This window comes from Ananas comosus, linkage group 20 (genome assembly GCF_001540865.1).
Source record: "Ananas comosus cultivar F153 linkage group 20, ASM154086v1, whole genome shotgun sequence".
NCBI classification, from domain to species: Eukaryota; Viridiplantae; Streptophyta; class Magnoliopsida; order Poales; family Bromeliaceae; genus Ananas; species Ananas comosus.
In genome coordinates, this window is record NC_033640.1 from 768550 (window position 1) to 789031 (window position 20482).

Below are 20482 nucleotides of genomic sequence, written 5' to 3' on the forward strand. Positions count from 1 at the left end.
TTATATTTTGCATTATTAAAATTTTAAAAATATTTTTAAAAGGATACGGTAAAAAAGAGAGCAAAATGATCAAATTACTCTTATTTTTTTAATAAAAATAACTTTTAATATATTTTGTCATTTAAAAAAATATTTTTAGTATAAATTATAAAAAATGAATGAAACAGTAATAAAACTGTGGAACATTGACAGAGGGGGAAATGCAATAATTTAAAATATTGAGGAGTAAATTACAAGCTTTCGAAAGTTAGAGAGATAAAATTAAAAATCAAATATTTATAAGAAAATTTTTTGTAATTTATTTTATTTTATTTTTCAATTTTTTAGGCGAATCTCAAATAGGCCCCCCCTTAAGTTCAAATTTTTTTAATATAAAAATTTTATGAAATTTAACAATTATATTCGTTATTAATATCTAGCCGGTAAGAATTTTAAATTATTTAGTAAAATTTATTTGGTTGGAAAAAAGGGGAAGTTGCGAGGTGTCTACATGAAAAAAGAAATTTGAGGGGGCCATTTCATAACTTAATATACTCGAGGGGTATCCGTGCACTTTTCCTCAGGTCTTCGCCTCTTCGGTCTCTAGTGGGCCCCACTCCACTGGCAGTGTCAGTGTGCGGTGTGACAGGCTCGATGTGCGGTTTGTACGATGATATTAACGACACAATCGCTCGGGATGAATCGGAGCCGTTGCTTGTGGGCCCTTCTGTAAGGGCATGTTTGTTTCAATCTAAGTAGACTTATGGTAGAAGTAGATTTTGGATTGAAGTGGAGTTGGGGTGAAAATTAATTGACTTCTACTGTTTGTTTCTAACTGTGGAAGTGCAGTTTTGCGAGTTCTGTTATTTTTTTGGTTGGATGTAGAGTACGTAAAAGTGTAGCTCTTTACCCTCGATATACTTACTTCCGAAGTCATATCATTATCTATTTTGTAACTTAGTGAATAATAAATTATAATAAATAAAAATTAATATAATTATATATGTATATAATTATATATGTATGATTATAAAATAAAATTTTAAAAAATTTGATTATTTGTTTGCATATAAATTATAATAATAGAACAAATAAAATTGTAAAGTTAAAAAATAATTAACATTTAATAAATTTATTTTTTATTATTTTTCTAAATATACAAATTAAACAAAAAATATATTAAAATTTATCTAACTAAATTTGATCATATTTTAGACATACAATCAAAATAAAAAATTTAATTACTTCTACAATTGAATATATTTGGAGTTGGATTTAGAACTCGGGAGAGGAAAGGATAGAGAAGAGGGTAACTCTAACACATTAATTTTCACTCGTCTTTTTTTACCTCACCGAAATTAACTCCTTTCCATGGGAGGAGGAAGTTAATTTCATTATTTTGGGTGAACTAGACTTTCGGGCATAATAAAGTTACGGTGAATTAAACAACGGAAGTGGTCTGATTTTATTGAAAATTACTTTTTTCTTTCCACTTTTACCCCACTTTCGTGCAAACAAATAGGCCCTAATTGGACGGTGTCGAACGCACGGGTGGTACACACTTGCTGCACGAATCTGCAGGAGACCGTAGTAGGTTTTTGTTTTTTTAATTATTAGTCTGTAAGATATTTTTATTTTAAATTAAATAATTCATAAATGGTAAAAATTTATAAAATTTATTTTAACGACAGATTATTTTGATTCCACCCTCCCATCTTTTAAAATTTTAATTCTACTATTTAATTTTTTAATTTATTTAACTAGTCCAAAAAATTTTGGACTTCGAATTTTAAATATATTATTTTGTATAATTCATGTAATTTTACATGAATATACATTCATTAAAATAAATAATCAGTCTAAATTTTGAGCAATTCAAATTAAATAAATTGAAATGTTGGATAATAAAATAGAAGGTTTGAAAGATCCGAGAGTTGAAACAAAATTGTGCAGAGTTCAAAAAAAAAAAAAGTTTATTTTTATCTTTGTATAATTATATAGTATACTATTATTTTTTTCATTTGTTTTTTTTTTCTCTCAAAAAAAAATGAAAATGTCGTTTTTATGGCTAAACAAATGATATTTAGTAATTCGATTTTCGAAATATATATTTTTTTTACGTTTTTATTCACATGGAGCAATATTGTAGGTACACTTCTATATTTGTCTTCTCAATTGTTTTTTTTTTTAAGTAAAAAATTATTTTAATGTCTCGAACCCTACGATGAACGGGTGGTTGAATTTATACCAATATGTTGGTTTACACGTAACATATTTTCTAGGGAAAATTTTCTGTGTGTCCCTCCTAAAACACATTTTATATATGCCCCTATAAAAATTAAAATATCCCAAATACTCCTCTAAATACAACAAATTTTTAAAACTATCCTTTAAAATCTAAATGTTCCAACTCTTAAGTTATGACTTTTATAAATACCCTTTGAAATTTTTTATGAAAGATAACAGAGTCATCTTCGTGCTGAGTCCACTACAACACATAGATAAGTAATAATTCTTGCATTCGGTCATAGGATTACTTGTTCGTGTCCCACAAATTATTGGCACACCATTGAAATTTCACCTGCCTTTGAACTTGCATTTGTGAAAGAGACGCACGCAGCAGCATCTGGGAACATCACCATTGATCCCTTCAACACCATACAAAAACCCAAAACACCAAGACCATTTCCAAAATATGCACCTCCTAATTGCCCATTCTCCCTGATTGATCTCTTACGAGCTCTGTTCTCTCATCCTTCTCATGCCACCTTTACCAATTTTTCCAACCAGAATCATTGTGCCGAAAATGCATTTCGAAACTAGGTTGTTCATTATCTATTCACTGAGAGCAAAGATGATCAAGATTATTCGATTACAGAAGGTCTAAGTAACTTTATTTTCACTCGATCGCAAGTTCACTACCACTCGCAGCGCCACTGATTGGACCACAATGCACTAATTATGCAATACTTCAAAATCCATTTCCGAGTCTCTCGCTGCTCTCCTTAACCATCTTTCTTCATCATGTCTCTCTACTGATTTTCTCAACTAGAATGCCTGAGAACCAGAGAAGAACATTCTGAAACTAAGCAGCAGCTCATTGTTTGTAGCCGCAATCTCAGTTGCCCGGTAATGGTAAGCAGGGAATCCGCATCTCTTCCACATCTCATATGACCGAAAAGAAGCACATCTTGGAGTAGCCACCCACTATGTCTCTCTTCTTAGAGCTCTGTCTCTCTCATTGACGACTTTTGCTGTACTCGCTGAGACCCCTGAGGGTAATCCGAGTGCATGCGCGAAAATTCTCTTAGCAGCTCCGATCTGTTCTTTCTGCATATTCTCAGCTCCCACTGCTCTTCCATTGCTTTCATTTCTGATCGAATTGCTCTTAGACTTAGAGCTCTTAGGTGTGTCGCCGCTTCCCTTCTCTAAGGAGCCAGCACCGTTGCGAGAAGTGCTTCCGCTTGAAGGCTTATGGCTTAACTTGATATCCCGTGAACTCGACTTTCCACTCGGAGAAGCACTCTTTTCATTGCCATCTCCCGCTATGTTCTCTTCAAATTTTGTCGACGAGAACTTCTCATCAGGAGAAGGAATTCTCTGGCCAAGTGCATGCGCGATCATCCTTCTAGCGACTACTGGAACTTTTCGAGTCTTTGGGACAATGCCATCGTCCTTCTCTTCACTGTCGTGAAGAGCAAAGATCCGATTGCGAGCTTCTCGATAAGCAGTTTCTCTCTCCTCCAGTCGTGTTGAGAGCGATAGCGACTGCATCGGCTTAACTACTAGAAGAACAAAAAGTAAACGAGAAAATACTAATTAGACTGAAGCCAGCCAAAACATCTCTCATATATATATATATATATATGATTAAGGCTAGAATACTATTAATAGTACTAAGTTATTGGTTCTATTAGGTTTTCGGTCTTTGGATGAAGGGATGTACAGTTAGGATGATAGTGATCCTCTAAGGTTGAGTGAGTAGTTGGTTGAATATTATGATTTAATTGATGAAAATGGTCAAAAGAATAGATCCAACAGCAAAAATTCGAGAACACCAAGCGTTTAATATTGTTGATAGTATAGTAGCCGGACTCATACTTGCTTACAAATATAACCTCTGTATTTACACTTGTTTTAATACAAACCCAGCATTTTCAAGGAGTGTATACAAAAAGTTCAGATTCAACGGGGCCCAAAATAATATTACAGATGACTTTTAGCATCAAATAAATCAGAAACAATTTGAATGTTGAAACTCACGAACTTTATATAGGGAGAAAAAGCAAAATAGTTACCGAAATCATCTTCTCGCCTTAACACCTGAAGAGATGATGTGGGAGATTCACAGTCATCGTACTGCCATAATATATCGCTAACGAGGACCGACGGACTGCACCCCAATAAAAATAATAATAATAATAAAGTTTGATAAGATAAAAGTAAAATAATATAAAAAAACTAGGGAATCTAATAGCCAACATAAGCGATTCAGAATCAAAGAACATTTGACTCTGAATCATCATCTTAACTGGAGCGCACGAATCAGTATATATAAGCATATCGAAAGGGGTATTTCTCCAACATACATAGCTGTTTCTGGGCACCGCTGAAGAACCAAATGCCGGTCATCTCCTTCGCCGACGGATTCATGAGCAAAGCTGCAAATGTAACAACAATAAACATTACCATCAATATGATATATCTCTACTTGGCCCGACTTCTAAAACAGCTTTTCTGTTTCAGAAATCAGAAGTTTTTAAAATTGGAAGCTCAAATTTAAAACTTTTGCTCCTACTTCGGAGCGAAGCCGAAGAGTAGATTTAGTGAAAAAGCATTTCGTGCTTCTTTCAAATGGCTTTACTCAAAAAGATCGCTAGATGGAAGCGACGAAGAAAATTGTACCCATAAATATCAGCAAGTCGATGCAAAAGAAGGCGGTGGTACGGACTAGTCGGATTAAGCTCCAAAATCCCCTCTACACTGCATTATTGTGCAATCCAATATTAGATAAACTCAAAAGAAACTACTCTACTCTACTCAAAACATTTGAAAAAAAAACAATCTGGATCGAAGTTCGGAGAGAATATTTCAGATGCAACTGATGTATCATAACCTTTTGATGATCTTCAACAACAACAACAACAACAACAACAACAACTAATGAAGCATATCCAGTGAATGAACATGTCGATTCATCGTTTACCTCGCGTCGTCTCGCAGGAAATTAATCAGTGCCTCTTCTGTGGAAAGGATAAGATGCTTGCTGTATAAATTATCCTTGATAAGAGAAGCAAGCTCCTCCACCTGTAGATTCGCGCAACATTAATAACAGTGATACAACTAAAAAATTCAAATTCAATTCTATTACATCAAAGTTACTAAGCATTATGGTAACACTTCCGAATATTTGAGTCTGCGGTTTAAGTCAAAATTGAAAAGGTTTTAAGTCAAAATTGAAGAGGTTTTAAAACCATTTCGCTTTCGAGAGTTTTGCGCGGTTTCGATGATTGTGGAAAAACCCTTTTCTTAATAAAACAAACAAGCAGGGATAATAATGGTTATAGTTCTTCATTAAAATGTCATCATCAATTCACCAACAAAAAAAAAAAAATCAAATCAAACCAAATCAAATTAAAGAAAATTTATTCACCACATAAAGCAGAAAAACTATGTCTAAGACCCAAATCTACTACCAAAAACAACAAAAAAAGCTTTTTTTTTTTTTACATCCATAAAAACAACTATTGAGTAGGATTTTCCAATCCAACTTAATTTATATACCAAAGAAAATTTTGTAAAAAGTTTGTGGAGACCCCCTCAACTCTAGGCCATATTGAAATAGTCCTCAACTGTTTTTTTTTTTTTTTTTTCCTTTGTATTATTATTATAATAATTCACACAATTTACTAAACTAAATTGATAAAATTTTACTCAAAACAATTAAATTTACAAGCCAAAAAAAAAATTCCTTAATTTAATCGCTACAAACAACTTCTAATCAGAAGAATCAAAAGCTAAGAAGTTATAAATAAAATGGAAAAAAAATAATTGAGGCGAAAAAATTCACTTACAAAAATGCTCAGAGAGAGAGAGAGAGAGAGAGAGAGAGAGAGAGATTAGGGTTTACTTACCATGGCGAATTGGGTCATCGCCATATGGGATTAGGGTTTTGGGATCCCTAAATTTGAGAACACGAGCGATTCGCCGCACAAATAGTACTTGAAATTGTAGATAAATAAAAAAAAAATATTTAACACAACACGAAAAAGTGTCGGGGATAGAGAGATGAGCTTGCCCTAAATTTGTGTGCGTATGTGTTCGTGAGAGAGAGAGAGAGAGAGAGAGGGGTGAATAGTGTTTTGTGCACCGGGTCTATAGACCGGGCGCAGAGGTAGTTGTGGTGGTGTTCTACTTGTTTCTCAGTGGTAAATAGCGTGTTGCGCACCGGGTTCAGTAGACCGGGCCAATCGTAGGAGAGAGAGAAAGAGTTGGGGTATTGTCAACAATGTACACTGTACCGGGTCTAGTAGACCGGGCCAATCATAGTGAGGGGTCCGGGTTGTTTAGCGTACGTGTTCGATTGTGGTTGGAGGGACTAGTGTCGTCTTCGATGACCAACCCAATCCAATAGTTTAAATTTTTTTTTTTTTTTTTTAAATCTTACCTTCCACAATTTCAAACACGACACTATCGTAATCAAACGTAGCATCAAGTGTTTTCAAAAGAGATCCGAAACTAACACAGCCAAAAGCTGTTTAATTTGAAAATTACGTAATACGACATGACTCGCCATAAATTAAAAAAATAAGTTTGTTGTTTTTAAAGATACAAGTGTTTCAATTTAAAAATGAGAAAACTTTAAATACCACCCACATGGTTTTATACTTTCTTACTTTAGTACTCTGTAGTTTAAAGTGTAGTAATTTAGTGTTATATATTTTATTTTTATCTTTTTATTATCGATTCCACTAATTTTTTTTGTTAAATCAGTGACAAAGTTAAAAATAAAGATACTAAAGTGAATATTCGATAAATTTAGGTGGAGTATCTGAAGCTTTTTGTATATAATTTAAGAAAATATTAACGGAGAAGCTAACGAAAAGATAAAAATGAAACCACATGATACTAACTTAATACACTTTAAATCACAGGGTATTAAAGTGAGAAAGTGCGAAACCACATGGGTGGTACCTGAAGTTTACCTTTTAAAAATTTAGCTCTAGCTTCAATCAGAAGCTGCTAGGCAGAAAAAAGAACGGTAAAGCCCGTCAGCTTATCCAAAAAGCACTTCATGGCCGTTTGATTGCATATAGTTGTAACTGCACTGCAGTTGTAACTGTATGTAAATATAAATTCAGTGTTTGGTTGGAACTACGCTCGAATTGACCAAAGTTCTAATTATAGCAGTTGGAGAGAGTAACTTTAAGCAAAGATAAATTTACCTCCCTAATTATTTTTTAAATAAAAAATATGTATAGTTTCTTACATTGGAGATAATCTCACTATCATATATATAATGATAAAATTTAAAATTATTTTTGAACTGCACGCAACTAAACAAATTATTTGTAGTTGTAGTACTTTCTACTACATCCAACCAAACAGGATGCATGTAGTCGTAATTGCTGTATTTTCAGCTACATGCATTTCCATCCATACTGTATTTGTAATTATTTTTGGCCCCTTCTTGTATAAGCATTCCAGTAGGTCACTAGAGAGCAATAATCAGTGGGCAATTTTTCACATAGTAGTAGGCCATAATGACCAACAATGAAGCATATATGGAAACAACTAAAAGCACTTTTCCACAGCATCTATTGTTACAAATAAGAACAACCAACAAAGGAAAAACATAGATTTATACATTACAAGATCATTCACAAGGAAATAACCTACATCTGACATACTAGTTTTTTCACATGGGATTTTTCGCAACAGCGACACGACGCCTGTCATTGTCTTCGCTTTCTCCAGAATATAACTTGCGAGCGCGTGATTATCTACCCTTTGATTTGTAATATCTTCATTCGTATTCATTTCGACTTTGAATGTGTACTTCCACTGAAGTTGGATCCCCTGGAAGCAAAAGCAAGCTGTCGCACTTTTGGGCGCGAAAATGAAATGTTTACCGATCTGGGGAACGGTGATCTATGCTTCCACGGAGTCGAATGGAAGAGAACTCCTTGGAATTGGATCCTTGAACAGAAGCATTACATTACACAGTTGATTGGGAGGACTGCGAGAGATTAAATTATGGCGTTAGAACGAGAAAATGATGGATGGACTATGAATCATTTTGAGTTGACTACGCGACCTTTCAAAATTTTGACTTCACTGCCCGACTTTTCAATTTGTTTGATTTGAATCAGTCAGTAGTACTTTGACTTCAAAATTTATAGTTACGAAAATTGATTGTAAGTATACTAACTTAATCTGTAAAAATAAACGGCGTATTCAAATTTTAGAGTCCAAGTGCCAATGATAGACTCAAACCGAACAAATTGAAAGGTTAGGCAATAAATCAAAATTTTGAAAACTTTGGTAGTCAGCTCAAACCGGTCCATAGTTCAAGTAAGTTCTATTCGTTTTTACCTAGATGATGTAACACAAGACATTTAGGAGTTTCCCAAATTTTAGCCAAATTATGATTTTCACGGCCCAGTAAAAGATTTAACTTAGCCCTAAATTACAATGGCAAGTTTTAAATGTTCGATTGAGTTTTAGCAATACGAATTTACATAAACATAAAAAATCTACGTTCTGGAATTAAGATTAGAATGAATTTGTAAGGTAAAGCTTACATGCTCGGCCTCTGAATGCGACGATGTCCCACGAGTGCCAACAGAATTATCAACCAAACTTGATCCAACTCTTTCAACAGGAACTGCGTCTGGATCAACACTCTGCTTCAGGAAATATAGTTGTTTTCAGTCACGATTACATATTGCGAATTACATGTATTTGTGTATTTATGTACTTTCTAGTCACGATTACATAGTGCGAATTACATGTATGTATGCATGTACGTATGTATGTATGTATGTATGGAGTTAAGCTGAAATGTTATCGGTAGCAAACGGGCTTTGTTGCCACCCATTTGTTTTCGATGAAACAGTCTCCAAATCGACAATCAACACCGTTGAACATGATCTATACCACTTAAAGCATCTAGAAATTAATTTTCAAATTTTTTCGACATCATTGACCTAATGATCAAAGGGTTTCAAAATTTGTAATATTAATGATCAATGTGAGGCGTTTTCTTATTTAGTGGTGTAAAAATATTCAAATCAATTGAATTTTGATTAGAAAATTCTTTAAACTATTTAGAACAAGATTTATACTCTCGATCTTGATTACAAGATTCCTATCATCACTTCTTAAAGAATATTCATTTTCAGCAGTTCATTTTGTGTCCATTTGATGGATAAGTGAATAATAACGAACAAGCGTGAAATTTCGCTTCTAGATGTTTCAAGTGGTATAGATCATGTTCAACGATGTCGATTGTCAATTTGGAGATTCTATCATCGAAAACAAATGGATGGCAACGGAGCCTATATACTACCGATAGCATTCCAGCTCAACTCTGTATGTGTGTCTGTCTGTATGTATGGTGTATGTCCCGTAAACATACATAATGCGAAAAACATTGTACCTCTTCAGTTGGAATATTATTATTTTTGCCGAGTCGTAAAGAGGAGTTCATACGACTCGAAGATTTTTCCCTGGGTAAACATCTGCCACAACTAAGAGAAGCGATTATCGACCCGTCCGGCCGATTTCCGCTTTTGATACTCGGATCCAAGTCGTTGAGACCCCAGGTGTACATGACAAATTTCCTCAGCTGGTAACACGGAAACAAATAACGTATTTTTCTTCGCTATTAAAAAAGAAATAGAGATACAAATGTTGATCCATGAGTACAACTCGAGTACCTTGTTCCAATTCTTCTGAGCACGCCTTCGAGTTCGAATATCTCGCATTACAGCATCCTCGTTACGCAGCTTTTTTACTCTGGCCTCGCACTAAAAAGAGGATCAAAGTATTGTGATGCAATTATCTGAGATTCGAGATATCCGATTTGGTATTGAATTGAAGAAAAAAAAGTACATTAGCTTTAAAAATATTTGCATTTAGGACTATCGGATGTTTCTGCGGAATAATGATAATCCAAGTTTGTTTTGGCGCATTACATTTTCGTAGGTGAATATGTGCCATCCGTTATACCGCTCGATGAAAAGCTAAATCTCAAACTAAACAGGCCCTCTAGTATACTTAGTACAACACTTAACCTATTCAGTTTAAACTTTAAACTCAACCGCGCTGTCGAAAAGTATCATTTTTTTTTAAGATTGTCGACATCGTTACGACATAATAAGTTGAAACAGAGATAAAAAAACGATATACAAATGCATCATGCATCATAAGAAGGGATTATTACTTACTTGCACCAGTAAGTAAAGGAAAACTCCCAAGCTGAAAACATAAAGGCCACCGATATTCGCGAGGACGCTCACTGCGTGAAATTGAATAGCCAGAGTTAGAATTTGAATGCAAAAATCAGATGATATCTAGAAGAAATAACAATGCCGAATTCATACACAAAAAGGGCAAAAAAAAATCACATTTTAGTGCAAAAATTATCTCTGTAAACGTGTAGAGGTAACAAAAGTTCATAGCATGTAGAATAGCGTGACGCAACACTAAATAAACATAACAAAATTCTCATCAAGATATATACCTTATGATTTACCATAAAATTGATCAAAAAGATGGAACAACACCATAAAGTGGGGAATTCTTTCAAAGGCGCCAACAAGAAATAGTCGGCAATCTATAACAAATTACAAAACTAAATTCCAGTCAAAAAATATGAATTGATTCGAAAGAAGTATGATTTTCAATACGATGCGATCTCTCGTGTCCTCGTATCTTCTTAATCTTTATACAACATACTGTGTTCTTTTTCTTAGATGAATCGGAGCACGTTAACAACGCTACTAGCAAGCAAAAGAGTTCTTTCCTTCTACACATTAAAGCGAATGCGCGAGTAAAAAGTCGGCTTTTCATAATAATCCTTAGCAATTTGAAAAAGCAAAAGATAAAAGAAGTATAAAGAATCATATCGCAAACAAATAAGAGTTCTTACCAGGTCCCATGACACTTTCCTTATCAATCTCCACTATATAATCAGAAAGAGAGCTGACGAACAACGTAGTATTTATCAATCCATCCCTCGGATTTTCGAGAGAGGCCCGGAGACCATTAACATCAGAAAAAAAAGAACCCGGGATGAAGTCGTGGAGCAGAGGCTGTATGAGCCTTAAGTCGTGCAAGTTGCGATACAACTGAGGAAACAACTGAACCCTCAATACGTTCAAATCCGGCCCTCTATAAGTTCTCGGCTGATCATCCGCAGAGCTCTCGGACTTTATCGAGCCGCTAACGAAGCTCACGTGTTTATCATCACCATGATCTTTCGCCGTTAGGTTGAACTGGAAACCTACGGCAGTAGCGGGGTCGTTTGGGAGGTCGACAAACTGCCACGAAATGTAATGGTTTCTCCAAGGAATCCGACAACCGCTGCATTTAACAGATACGGTCGGCCCCATGCTTGTGTTTTGGCAACTGTAGCTCATGTATTTTGACAGAGGGAAGACCCTGTAATCGATAAATCCAGGAGTACCGAGTACTACAGTGCGAGGCCCACGCAGATGCGAACAAGTCATGCTAGAAATCGCGGTTATGTTGAATTCCAGATCGTTGACGAATGATAACAAATCCGGGGCGTTTGCGGGTCTAATTTTGTGCACCTCGATGCTTCGCTTCATGATGACTTGATATAGAAGTCTGCCAAAAGGAAAAATACTAAATGTAGTTTTCAGCAAACTCTCAGATATTAAATCATATCAGTTTCGTCAGTAAAGTCCATCCATCAATCTATTATCTGAAACTATCCGCTATACCAGTTTCGTCAGTAAAGTTTGCTGACGCAGAAGTTTTTGAGTCGTCAATTTAACGATAATGCCGCTGTTGCATCTTGACAATAAGTTAGCGGAAGGAATACATCGCTATGAGCGAAAAAACTTCTGCGACGCTGAGGAAATTATTGAATTTAGGATCAAACTTGAGGCACTAATTTATAATTAGCTCTACAAGTAACAATCTCGATTACTCACGCAGACAATAGACCGATGAACAGTATCGAGCTCGCCACAGAAAACGTTCCACCTAACTCTGTTTTTCTTTTCACTACCACCTGCTGGTCTTCCTACATCAGAGAAACAGATATAATGTTAGAAGGCTGTTGACCATATCAATACCAGAGCGAAGAGAAACATTACGGTTCCGACATTCTTCAATATAGAATTGAAAAGAAAGATCACTCGAAATTTTTTTGACTAGGAATAAATGTGGTAAGAGAAAGGATTATGTAACTCAATTATGTAAAAAAGGAAACATCAATCAACAGTCAAGATGAAAAATTTACTAGAGCTCTGTTTGGATGCATGAAAATCTTATTCAGCATATCTCTTTGATTTATTCAAGAAGCACGGAGTATTTGGTAGATAAAGAGTATGCTCATATATCTAGAGCGGATACCATATTGCAGAATAAGATAAATCACATTGTCGGTGAAATATAATATCCTACCAAATCACAGAAAAAAAAGTTTTCATACCGAATAAGTTATCATAGGATAACTTATTTCGACATCCAAACAAGGCTTAAAAGCTCGCAACTGATGTAATATATACGGTAACTCTAGTTTCCTCAAATCTATTGCTCGGAATCATTAGTTTATGGTATTTTAATAGATTATGAAGGACTTGGTGGGATTTCACATGATATAACCAAATTCCGCATTTTCAAAGCCGGATTTGGCGAGGATTCATTTGGTGTTAGCTACAATAGTCATTATTATTATTCTTATATTCAAATTAAAGGTAAAATAGGAAAATACACAAATTAAAGCAATTCCCCGTGTCCTTCCGAACAATAAAACATAAATGAGATTCAATTCAACTACAGTTTATACATTCAATCTGCAGAATTATATTCATTTCTAATTGAATTCAGCTGAATTCTACTTGAATTCATTTCGGGAAAGAAGCGAACACAAAGCAGAACCCTCACCAGCCAATGCCTAGTATCGAATGCAAAGTCGAGGCGATCGATTCACGACAATATCAAATCAGAATGGAATTCAATTCAACTACAATTTATTCACCACATAAAAGTTGAATTATACTCGAATTCAATTCCGCAAAGAAGAGCACGTGAAGCAGAAACCCTCACCAGCCAATTTTGGGTATCGAATGCAAAGTCGAGGCGACCGATACACGACAATATCTAAACAATTTTCCATCTCTTTCCGAACAACAAAACAGAATGGAATTCAATTCAACTACAATTTTTTCACCGCATAAAAGTTGAATTATACTCAAATTCAGTTCTGCAGGGAAGAGCACACAAAGCAGAAACCCTCACCAGCCAATGCCGGGTATCGAACGTGAAGTCGAAGCGGCTGATCCACCACCGGATGCGGAACCAGGTGCTGCGCCCGCCGTCGACCCTCCCGAGCCGGACCGCGAAGCAGAAAGCGAGCCACGCGACGACGGTGACGAGCGTGACCTCGAGGAGCACCGCCTGCGACTGCGTGAGCCGCCGGATGCTGTCGAGCGACAGCACCGTGGTCAGAAAGAACTGCGGCTCCGCTGACACCCCCGACCCCACCACCCACCCCCGGCTATCACCGCTGAACAGCAAACAGCTCTTATTCACCAGGTAGTGCCCGGGATCGCAGGCACACTGCGTCCCATTGTACCGGAAAGCGTTTTCCGGGCACGACATAGCCCAATTCTAGGGTTTACAGCAATTCCAACTCTAGGGTTACAGAAATTCCAATCCCAGGGTTAGAGTTGTTCTTGAAGGGCAGTACAAGTATAACACTATCCCTAAAAATGCTCTTACTCTTAACCCTATTGAAGTTATTCTGAGAAGTTAATCTAGGGTTACAGTTGTTCCAATTCTAGGGTTAGAGTTGCTGTTGGGAGTAGAACACTAACCCTAAAAATTAATGCTCTTATTCTGAGAAGTTAATTCTAGGGTTACAGTAATTCTAATTCTAGGGTTAGAGTTGTTGTTGGGAGTAGAACACTAACCCTAAAAATGGCCTTACTCTTTTATCCCTGGTGAAGCTATTCTGAGAAGTTATTCTTGGGAGAATAGGGAGAAGAGAGTAGAAGAGTAGGGGTAGTTCAAGGGGAGTTTTTTTTTAATCTTTTATCGTTTTTTTTTTTTTTTTTTTTGTGGGTGAGAGGAATATATGAGAGGAGAAGAGAGTGGAATAGAAGGGGAATAGAATAAATGGTGTGTTGGTTTTCTCTATCTTATCCCAGGGGAAGAGTTATGCTTTGCTTTTTTGGGTTTAGAGGGCATAAAAGAGAGAGAGAGAGAGAGAGAGAGAGAGAGAGAGTAAAGTTTGGGGGGAGAGGAATCCACTTATTAATTAAAGGTTGAAGGAAGAGGTGTATGTCTTAAACCTGGTTTAGTGGACTAGACCACTAAGACCCAATTTGGAATTATCGAAAAATTGCGTTATCTATGGTGAGATATTTCGTTGCACATATGGCGATGAGTTGATTGTTCAGATCCTATCAGAAGACAGAGAAGTACACATATCCCTGTATGCTTTTATTCTAATTCTATTTTGTCTAATAGTGTTGATGGGCCTCGAGATTAAATTGGGCCGTAAACAATTAATTTTTTTTAAAGTTTTTTATGCTATAATGTATTTGGTTATCAAATTTATAGTTTTATATTCACACTTACACTGTAACTCGGATCGGAAATTCATGTATCATGGATTCAACTTGGTATTTTTAAAAGCAGAGAAGTTCAATTTGGTATAATACATAGGATAAGTACTTTATTCTTTTAATTGTTCTATTACCAAACGCAGCCTCTGGAGCGGTTTGGTTCACACCTGGTCTAGGCAATAATCTTAAACTTTTCATGTGATATGTTGTTATAGACAATAAAGTTGTGGGGCTCCTTCTTAGGCTGGCATTCATGTGGTTTCTTGTTGGAAAAAGATTACTGAGGTGGGGTGTATAAACCCAATATTTTCTTTATAGTGACATTTGGTTGGTTTAAATTTAAATTTTATTTATTTATTTATTTATTTATTTTAAGAAAAGGAAATGCTTGGTCTTTGATTAGGGTTTGCTGTCACTTAGCTGTGGGTTTTGAAAGCTCCAAAAAGTTAATTTGAAAAAAAAAAAAAGTGGGTCAACTTATACCTTTTTTTTTTTTTTTAATATATATTTTGGGTTGTCATGCACCAATGTATAGATGCTTCTGGTGCTATCGCCATAGGTTCTGTTATGTCACACTCCGGCAACGCCACTTTAGTCGGCTCGTGCAAGCACAGGAACCACCGAATGGACAGAATTTTTTTTTGTCCGCCTTGGGCGTAAATAATACAAGCATAATGATTTTCACTCAGGAAAAATAACATTGTACAGTTTTGCTAATAATTAACAAAATTCACATTAAAGATAACTGAATTATCAACTTAATTGACAAAAATAATTTAAATCAGAAGAAATAAAAGTGAATGGAATCAATTTTCATTAAATAAAAGAGCAGTTAGAGTTGCATTAATTATAGACCATGCACCAAAGTAGCAAGTTTCTTAATGCTATTTAGAAATTTTTCCATATTAAAAGGGCTATGCATGCCACAAAAAAAAAAAAAAAGAAAAAAAAAAACATATTTACATCCGTATCAATGCACAAAACTTACTGATACATATTCTCTCTTAAGACTTTATTATAAAACCACACTGGGGTAAAAGCTTTGAAACCAATCAAAATGATGAATCATTTGCATATAATTAAAGGCCCTAAACTCTACAAATTAGCACTTCATCTAGAGCTACAGTAAAATTAAGGTGTTATGTAGCACATAAAGCGCCGAAATTATTTCATTACAACAAAAGAAACAATTTAATGCGACGGTGGCGAATGAATTCGACGGAGATTTGATGCTTCTTCACAACTTCAATCCAGAGTGAATGGCGACCACTCCGCCAACAAGATTCTCGTACTCAACTTTCTGAAAACCTGCATCGGCTATCATTCGCGCGAATGTCTCCTACACAGTCACAAAAGGAAAATAAAGATAAAAATTGGTGACGAAAAAAGTGTGCACAACAACAACAAAAACAAAAAAGCCCTAACAATATTTCTTCTACTTTCGCGGTTTCACCTGATTAGGGAACCGTCGGATACTCTCGACCAAGTATTGGTAAGATTCTCTATCGCCCGCAACTAGCTCGCCGATTGCTGGAATGATCGAGAATGAATAATAATCATAGCTGCGAAGAAAAATGTTAACGACTTCTTAGACAACACGGCCAAGTTCAGCGACAGGAGAGAACTTTTTGACCTCATAAATGAACAAATCCTGAATACAGATAAATTCTCATACCATGACAAGTTGGTTAACAAACAGGAACTTTAAAATAACAATATATATATATATATATATATATATATATATATATATATATATACTATTATATATATATGTATACCGTAACAACATCATCTATCTTAAGGGGGGGCATTTTCGACGGGCAAATATGAAAGTTTATATTTTATAGAGGTTTACTGGTAAATAGATGGTTCTGCATGGATAGTACATGTGTAAAATATCTAATACAATAATACAAATATAACGGGAATTTTGTTATTATATGTATCAAGGAAAACTCACATCTGCTTGAAAATAGGGATGTCCACATGACTCAACTCCAAGCACAAGAACCTGCCTCCTCTCTTTAATACCCTGAAATAGAAGAAACTCGCGATATAGAGCAACTTTAGTAAGCATGCTTTCCTTCTCCCATCCAAGGACCATGCCAACGTGCTAGTTGTCCGCCACTAGAACAGAATGGAGTAGCATGCTGATATAGGAATGATGCGAGGCTCTGGCACGTGCTATGCTAGCGCCCAAAAGTGGCCACTGGTATGGCAATTCTTGACTTCCCTAGGGTTCTTGATGCACAGAAGTATTTTTATTGGATTGTTGGTACAACACTTACTCCTTCAGTGAACTAATTTACCAATAGTTGGGCTCGGCTATGTGGGATGACATATATTTATTAACAAACATGGAGTCGTTCTTGAATATACTTGTCAACACTACTTGTCTAGATTGTAGAGCCTATTTGGCTCGGTTGGAGTTTCTACAAAAGTGCTATTAAGTAAAGTTATTCGAAATATATTCATATTGCATATAACTCTCCACTTTAAACAGCTACTTGTTGTAGAAGTAAAAAATCTCAAATTGGAGATTTTGCTTTTGGGACCCGAAAGCTCATTGTCGCTTCCCGCCACGGCACAAGCGTCAGAAATTTCATTACCCAAATGCCTAGCTGTTGCTTTTTGGAACAAAGAAGCTGTTCCAGAAAAAGAAAAAATGTACCACAATTCATGTTCAAGAAAGTTTAGTTTCATCATTAAGGACTTCAAGAATTCCACCTGTAAGCTTCAGCAAGGACTTTCTCAATGTGGGTCACATTTCTAATCCCAAAAGCAATCGTGTATCCATCCATAGACCTGTCCTCAAAACTCAAAGCTTCAGCATCTCCCTCTACCCAATGAAGGCAACGCTCCTCGCCAAGACCTTTGTACAAATATTGTTTACTTAAATAGTGGGTTTACGGTATGAATAGTAAAATAAGACAAACGAACAAAGTAAAAGTTGAGAATCTGCACCTAGTTCAACAGCTCGCTTCTTGCCAACGTTCAACATATGCGGATTTATGTCACAAATGTATATCTGTGTATCTTCTTCTATTTCAGTTAGACCATCTTGCATGGCTCTACGGCCCACATTTTTTATACTTTCTAGAACACGAAAAGCTACGTCACCTGCTCCACCAATATAAGGTTGCACATATATGTTCCAATTAGTAGTCAACTCCCAATCAAAGAGAGCCAAAATCATTTAAATACAGAACAGTTCCTTCAAAACCCGCCAAAAAAAGAAAAGAAAAAGGAAAGAGAATAGAGATTCTTAAGAATGTTAAAGGGATCTAGATAAACTTTTACAGTACCTTCGACCCCTTTCACGAACACAACAAATCAGCCGACAGCAGGTTAGAGCGTCCTATTTGGTTTTAAGCAGCCTTTTCAACTGAACCTATATTTCCAGTTTAATGATTTTGAAAACCAAGCCAAACCAAATCATAACGTAAACGAGGCCAAACCAACACAGAATTAATTCACCCTAGTTAGGTTTCATTATTCGGTTTAAGCTTTTCCTTTTAGCTAGATTTCTTTGATAGACGGATTACAAGCCCAGTTAGGTTTCATTATTCGGTTTAAGCTCTGCCTTTAAGTTAGATTTCTTTGACAGATTGATTGCAAGAATTTATTCATTTGGACAGCATGGCCATGATCGATCATAAAACATCCAAATTTGTTCGAGATATCTCGTTCTGTGAAACTAAAATGCAGCATATTTATTTTTGGCAGATATACAGTTCTATGTTTGTGTATACTACTATTCAAGTTTCGGTTTGGTTTTGTTGAGATAGTTTCTTAGCCAAACAGCAATCAGAGCTAAAACATATATAAATTTTGAAAACCAAACCAAACCAAAAGCCAAATAACCAAACAAAATTATATTGTTCATTCAGTTTTCCATTTTGAGACAAATAACAAACACCCCTAATGATCACACCAGCTAGCACATACAATTGTATTAGAAACCCCACTATAACAACAAAAATTGATAAATTAACAGAGCTAGAGTACCTGTTCCACCAGCCACATCCAGATGCTTCATTCCAGGAAAGGGATTCAGCTTTGAAACCAACCTGCAAGAAATATTGAGCAAAATATTAACTATAAGGCTACGCCAAAGTAAGGTTACACAAACTAGTATGTGCAAACAGTACAAACCATTTAGTAAATTCCCTAACCTGTCCTTCCACAACCTATGCAGTCCGACACTCATCATATCATTCATGAGATCATAATTTGAAGCAACACTGCTAAAAACATTACCAACCAACTTGCTCTTCTCATCCTCTCCTACTTCCTTGAACCCTGCATCAAAGTCATCAATTTTTAAAGCACGGGCAACAAAAGGTTACGAAACAATTAGAGTTCCCACCACAAATTTATAGCGTTAGATGGCGGAAGATTGAAAGAGCGCTTTTGGACTTTTTTGGGCCTTCCAAAGCATGAAAGCAGGTGCTTTTAGACACAACAATCCCAAACTAGGCCTCAGTATTCGATAATCTTAAGCAATAAGGTAATCATATTTGTAGAAGAGAGGGAGAAATGGGAAATGCTGTTACCAAAGCTAGTGGCATGGGAATGGAGGAAAGCAGCACTACGAGAAAGAACAGCCGGGAGATCTCCGACCAGTTTGCTTGCACTCCGCCTCAAAGCCATATTGTTTCTCTACTTTTAAGCCTTCTTCTCCTCCAATAGAAAGAATTTGCTGTTAAAAAACACAAATCAGGGCGTATACAAAGGACTAGAAGTACGCAACAACTGATTAAGCATCAGACAATTTATGACCCATAATTGCTACTTGTCAGCAGAAAATCTGACCAAAGAAAAAAGAAAGAAATTTACAAAGAAAATGCAAGTAAACACAAAAGCTAAACTAAGCAACAATTTCAACCAAATGAGCAGAAAAGATGTCAAATTGTGTCCTATTTTCTCACTATCAAATAAGGATCTGCGCGAACTGTCGGTTCGTTCTTCGAAATAGACCCCTCATTTCTCTCATTTTTCACCCCCTTAATGCTTTTTTTGTTTTTTTGTTTTTTGGGGTTGATTCAAGCGATTTTAGTCAGAGAAAATGATGATTCTTATTAATTTCGCTAGAAATTCACACAAATTTAAGGGCTTTAATAACTTTACAACAAAATAACAAATGAAACTGGACCAGTTAACGAATATACAGCAAATATAGAGCCATTAAATCTAACAAAAAATTTCAGTTTAACAAAAAAAAAAAAAAAAAAAAAGTTGATGTGTCCTATTACAGAAACGGCCTATAGTTAGCGGTGTCAAATAACATATTAGAACCCTAAAAAAATGTTAATCGTTCTTGTTTCTAGCAATGGTATGATGATAAATCATAAACTAAATCAAAAACTGGATCAAATCCCACCACATGGAGATTTACAACTCAAACTAAATCATTTCTCTTTACCTACGCGACAAGTAATCGTGCTCGGGGAAGAGGCGAAACCGTAGCAACCTAGGGTTTTGGTCACAGAGAGAGAGAGAGAGAGAGAGAGAGAGGAGAGAGGAGGTATGAAGACGAGGGAGGTGAAAGACGACCCACGAGGGAGGCGAAAAATTTTGAGGCGAAATTACCTAAAAAGCCCCTTAACTCTCTTTTAATTAATAAATTACCCTTTTCATTAATAGGCTTAAAAAAATATTATAATTATAAA

General features: G+C 35.7%; 3 protein-coding genes across 5 annotated transcripts; all 3 read right to left on the reverse strand.

Annotated features, from left to right (window-relative positions):
- On the reverse strand, positions 2409 to 6313 carry LOC109725349 (R3H domain-containing protein 2-like). Its single transcript, XM_020254505.1, has 6 exons — positions 6114 to 6313; positions 5186 to 5286; positions 4885 to 4962; positions 4569 to 4640; positions 4278 to 4372; positions 2409 to 3764 (listed from the first exon to the last, which is right to left on the reverse strand). The coding sequence occupies exons 1-6, from the start codon at positions 6135 to 6137 to the stop codon at positions 3187 to 3189; spliced, it is 948 nt and encodes a 315-aa protein (XP_020110094.1). The 5' UTR covers positions 6138 to 6313; the 3' UTR covers positions 2409 to 3186.
- On the reverse strand, positions 7695 to 14459 carry LOC109725938. Of its 2 annotated transcripts, none has more exons than XM_020255344.1 (8): positions 13477 to 14459; positions 12165 to 12256; positions 11135 to 11835; positions 10431 to 10501; positions 9921 to 10010; positions 9641 to 9829; positions 8784 to 8885; positions 7695 to 8218 (listed from the first exon to the last, which is right to left on the reverse strand). In XM_020255344.1, exons 1-8 carry the CDS (start codon positions 13837 to 13839, stop codon positions 8198 to 8200), a joined length of 1629 nt encoding a protein of 542 aa, XP_020110933.1. In that variant the 5' UTR covers positions 13840 to 14459; the 3' UTR covers positions 7695 to 8197. The 2 variants fall into 2 exon arrangements, with proteins under 2 accessions (XP_020110933.1, XP_020110932.1); XM_020255343.1 differs by having other exon boundaries at positions 8784 to 8888.
- On the reverse strand, positions 15782 to 20355 carry LOC109726009 (2-methoxy-6-polyprenyl-1,4-benzoquinol methylase, mitochondrial). 2 transcript variants are annotated; one of them, XM_020255439.1, is made up of 9 exons: positions 20236 to 20355; positions 19367 to 19512; positions 18986 to 19112; positions 18819 to 18880; positions 17775 to 17930; positions 17538 to 17682; positions 16771 to 16842; positions 16261 to 16369; positions 15782 to 16146 (listed from the first exon to the last, which is right to left on the reverse strand). In XM_020255439.1, exons 2-9 carry the CDS (start codon positions 19461 to 19463, stop codon positions 16045 to 16047), a joined length of 870 nt encoding a protein of 289 aa, XP_020111028.1. In that variant the 5' UTR covers positions 19464 to 19512; positions 20236 to 20355; the 3' UTR covers positions 15782 to 16044. The 2 variants fall into 2 exon arrangements, with proteins under 2 accessions (XP_020111028.1, XP_020111029.1); XM_020255440.1 differs by having other exon boundaries at positions 20240 to 20336.

Bases quoted from the DNA above. Each gene is read 5' to 3' on its own strand.
- LOC109726009 (XM_020255439.1), bottom strand. From the start codon at position 19,463: ATGGCTTTGAGGCGGAGTGCAAGCAAACTGGTCGGAGATCTCCCGGCT. The intron at 17,931-18,818 runs GTACTCTAGCTC...TTGGTGGAGCAG, and splicing joins GGATGTGGCTGGTGGAACAG to GTGACGTAGCTTTTCGTGTT. The intron at 17,683-17,774 runs GTGCAGATTCTC...ATTTGTACAAAG, and splicing joins GAAGCGAGCTGTTGAACTAG to GTCTTGGCGAGGAGCGTTGC.
- LOC109725349 (XM_020254505.1), bottom strand. From the start codon at position 6,137: ATGGCGATGACCCAATTCGCCATG. The intron at 4,963-5,185 runs GTAAACGATGAA...ACAATAATGCAG, and splicing joins TTCCTGCGAGACGACGCGAG to TGTAGAGGGGATTTTGGAGC. The intron at 3,765-4,277 runs GTAACTATTTTG...TTGTTCTTCTAG, and splicing joins AAGGCGAGAAGATGATTTCG to TAGTTAAGCCGATGCAGTCG.
- LOC109725938 (XM_020255343.1), bottom strand. From the start codon at position 13,839: ATGTCGTGCCCGGAAAACGCTTTCCGGTACAATGGGACGCAGTGTGCC. The intron at 12,257-13,476 runs GTGAGGGTTTCT...TCTCTGATGTAG, and splicing joins TCGATACCCGGCATTGGCTG to GAAGACCAGCAGGTGGTAGT. The intron at 8,889-9,640 runs GTACAATGTTTT...TATTTCCTGAAG, and splicing joins ATAATATTCCAACTGAAGAG to CAGAGTGTTGATCCAGACGC.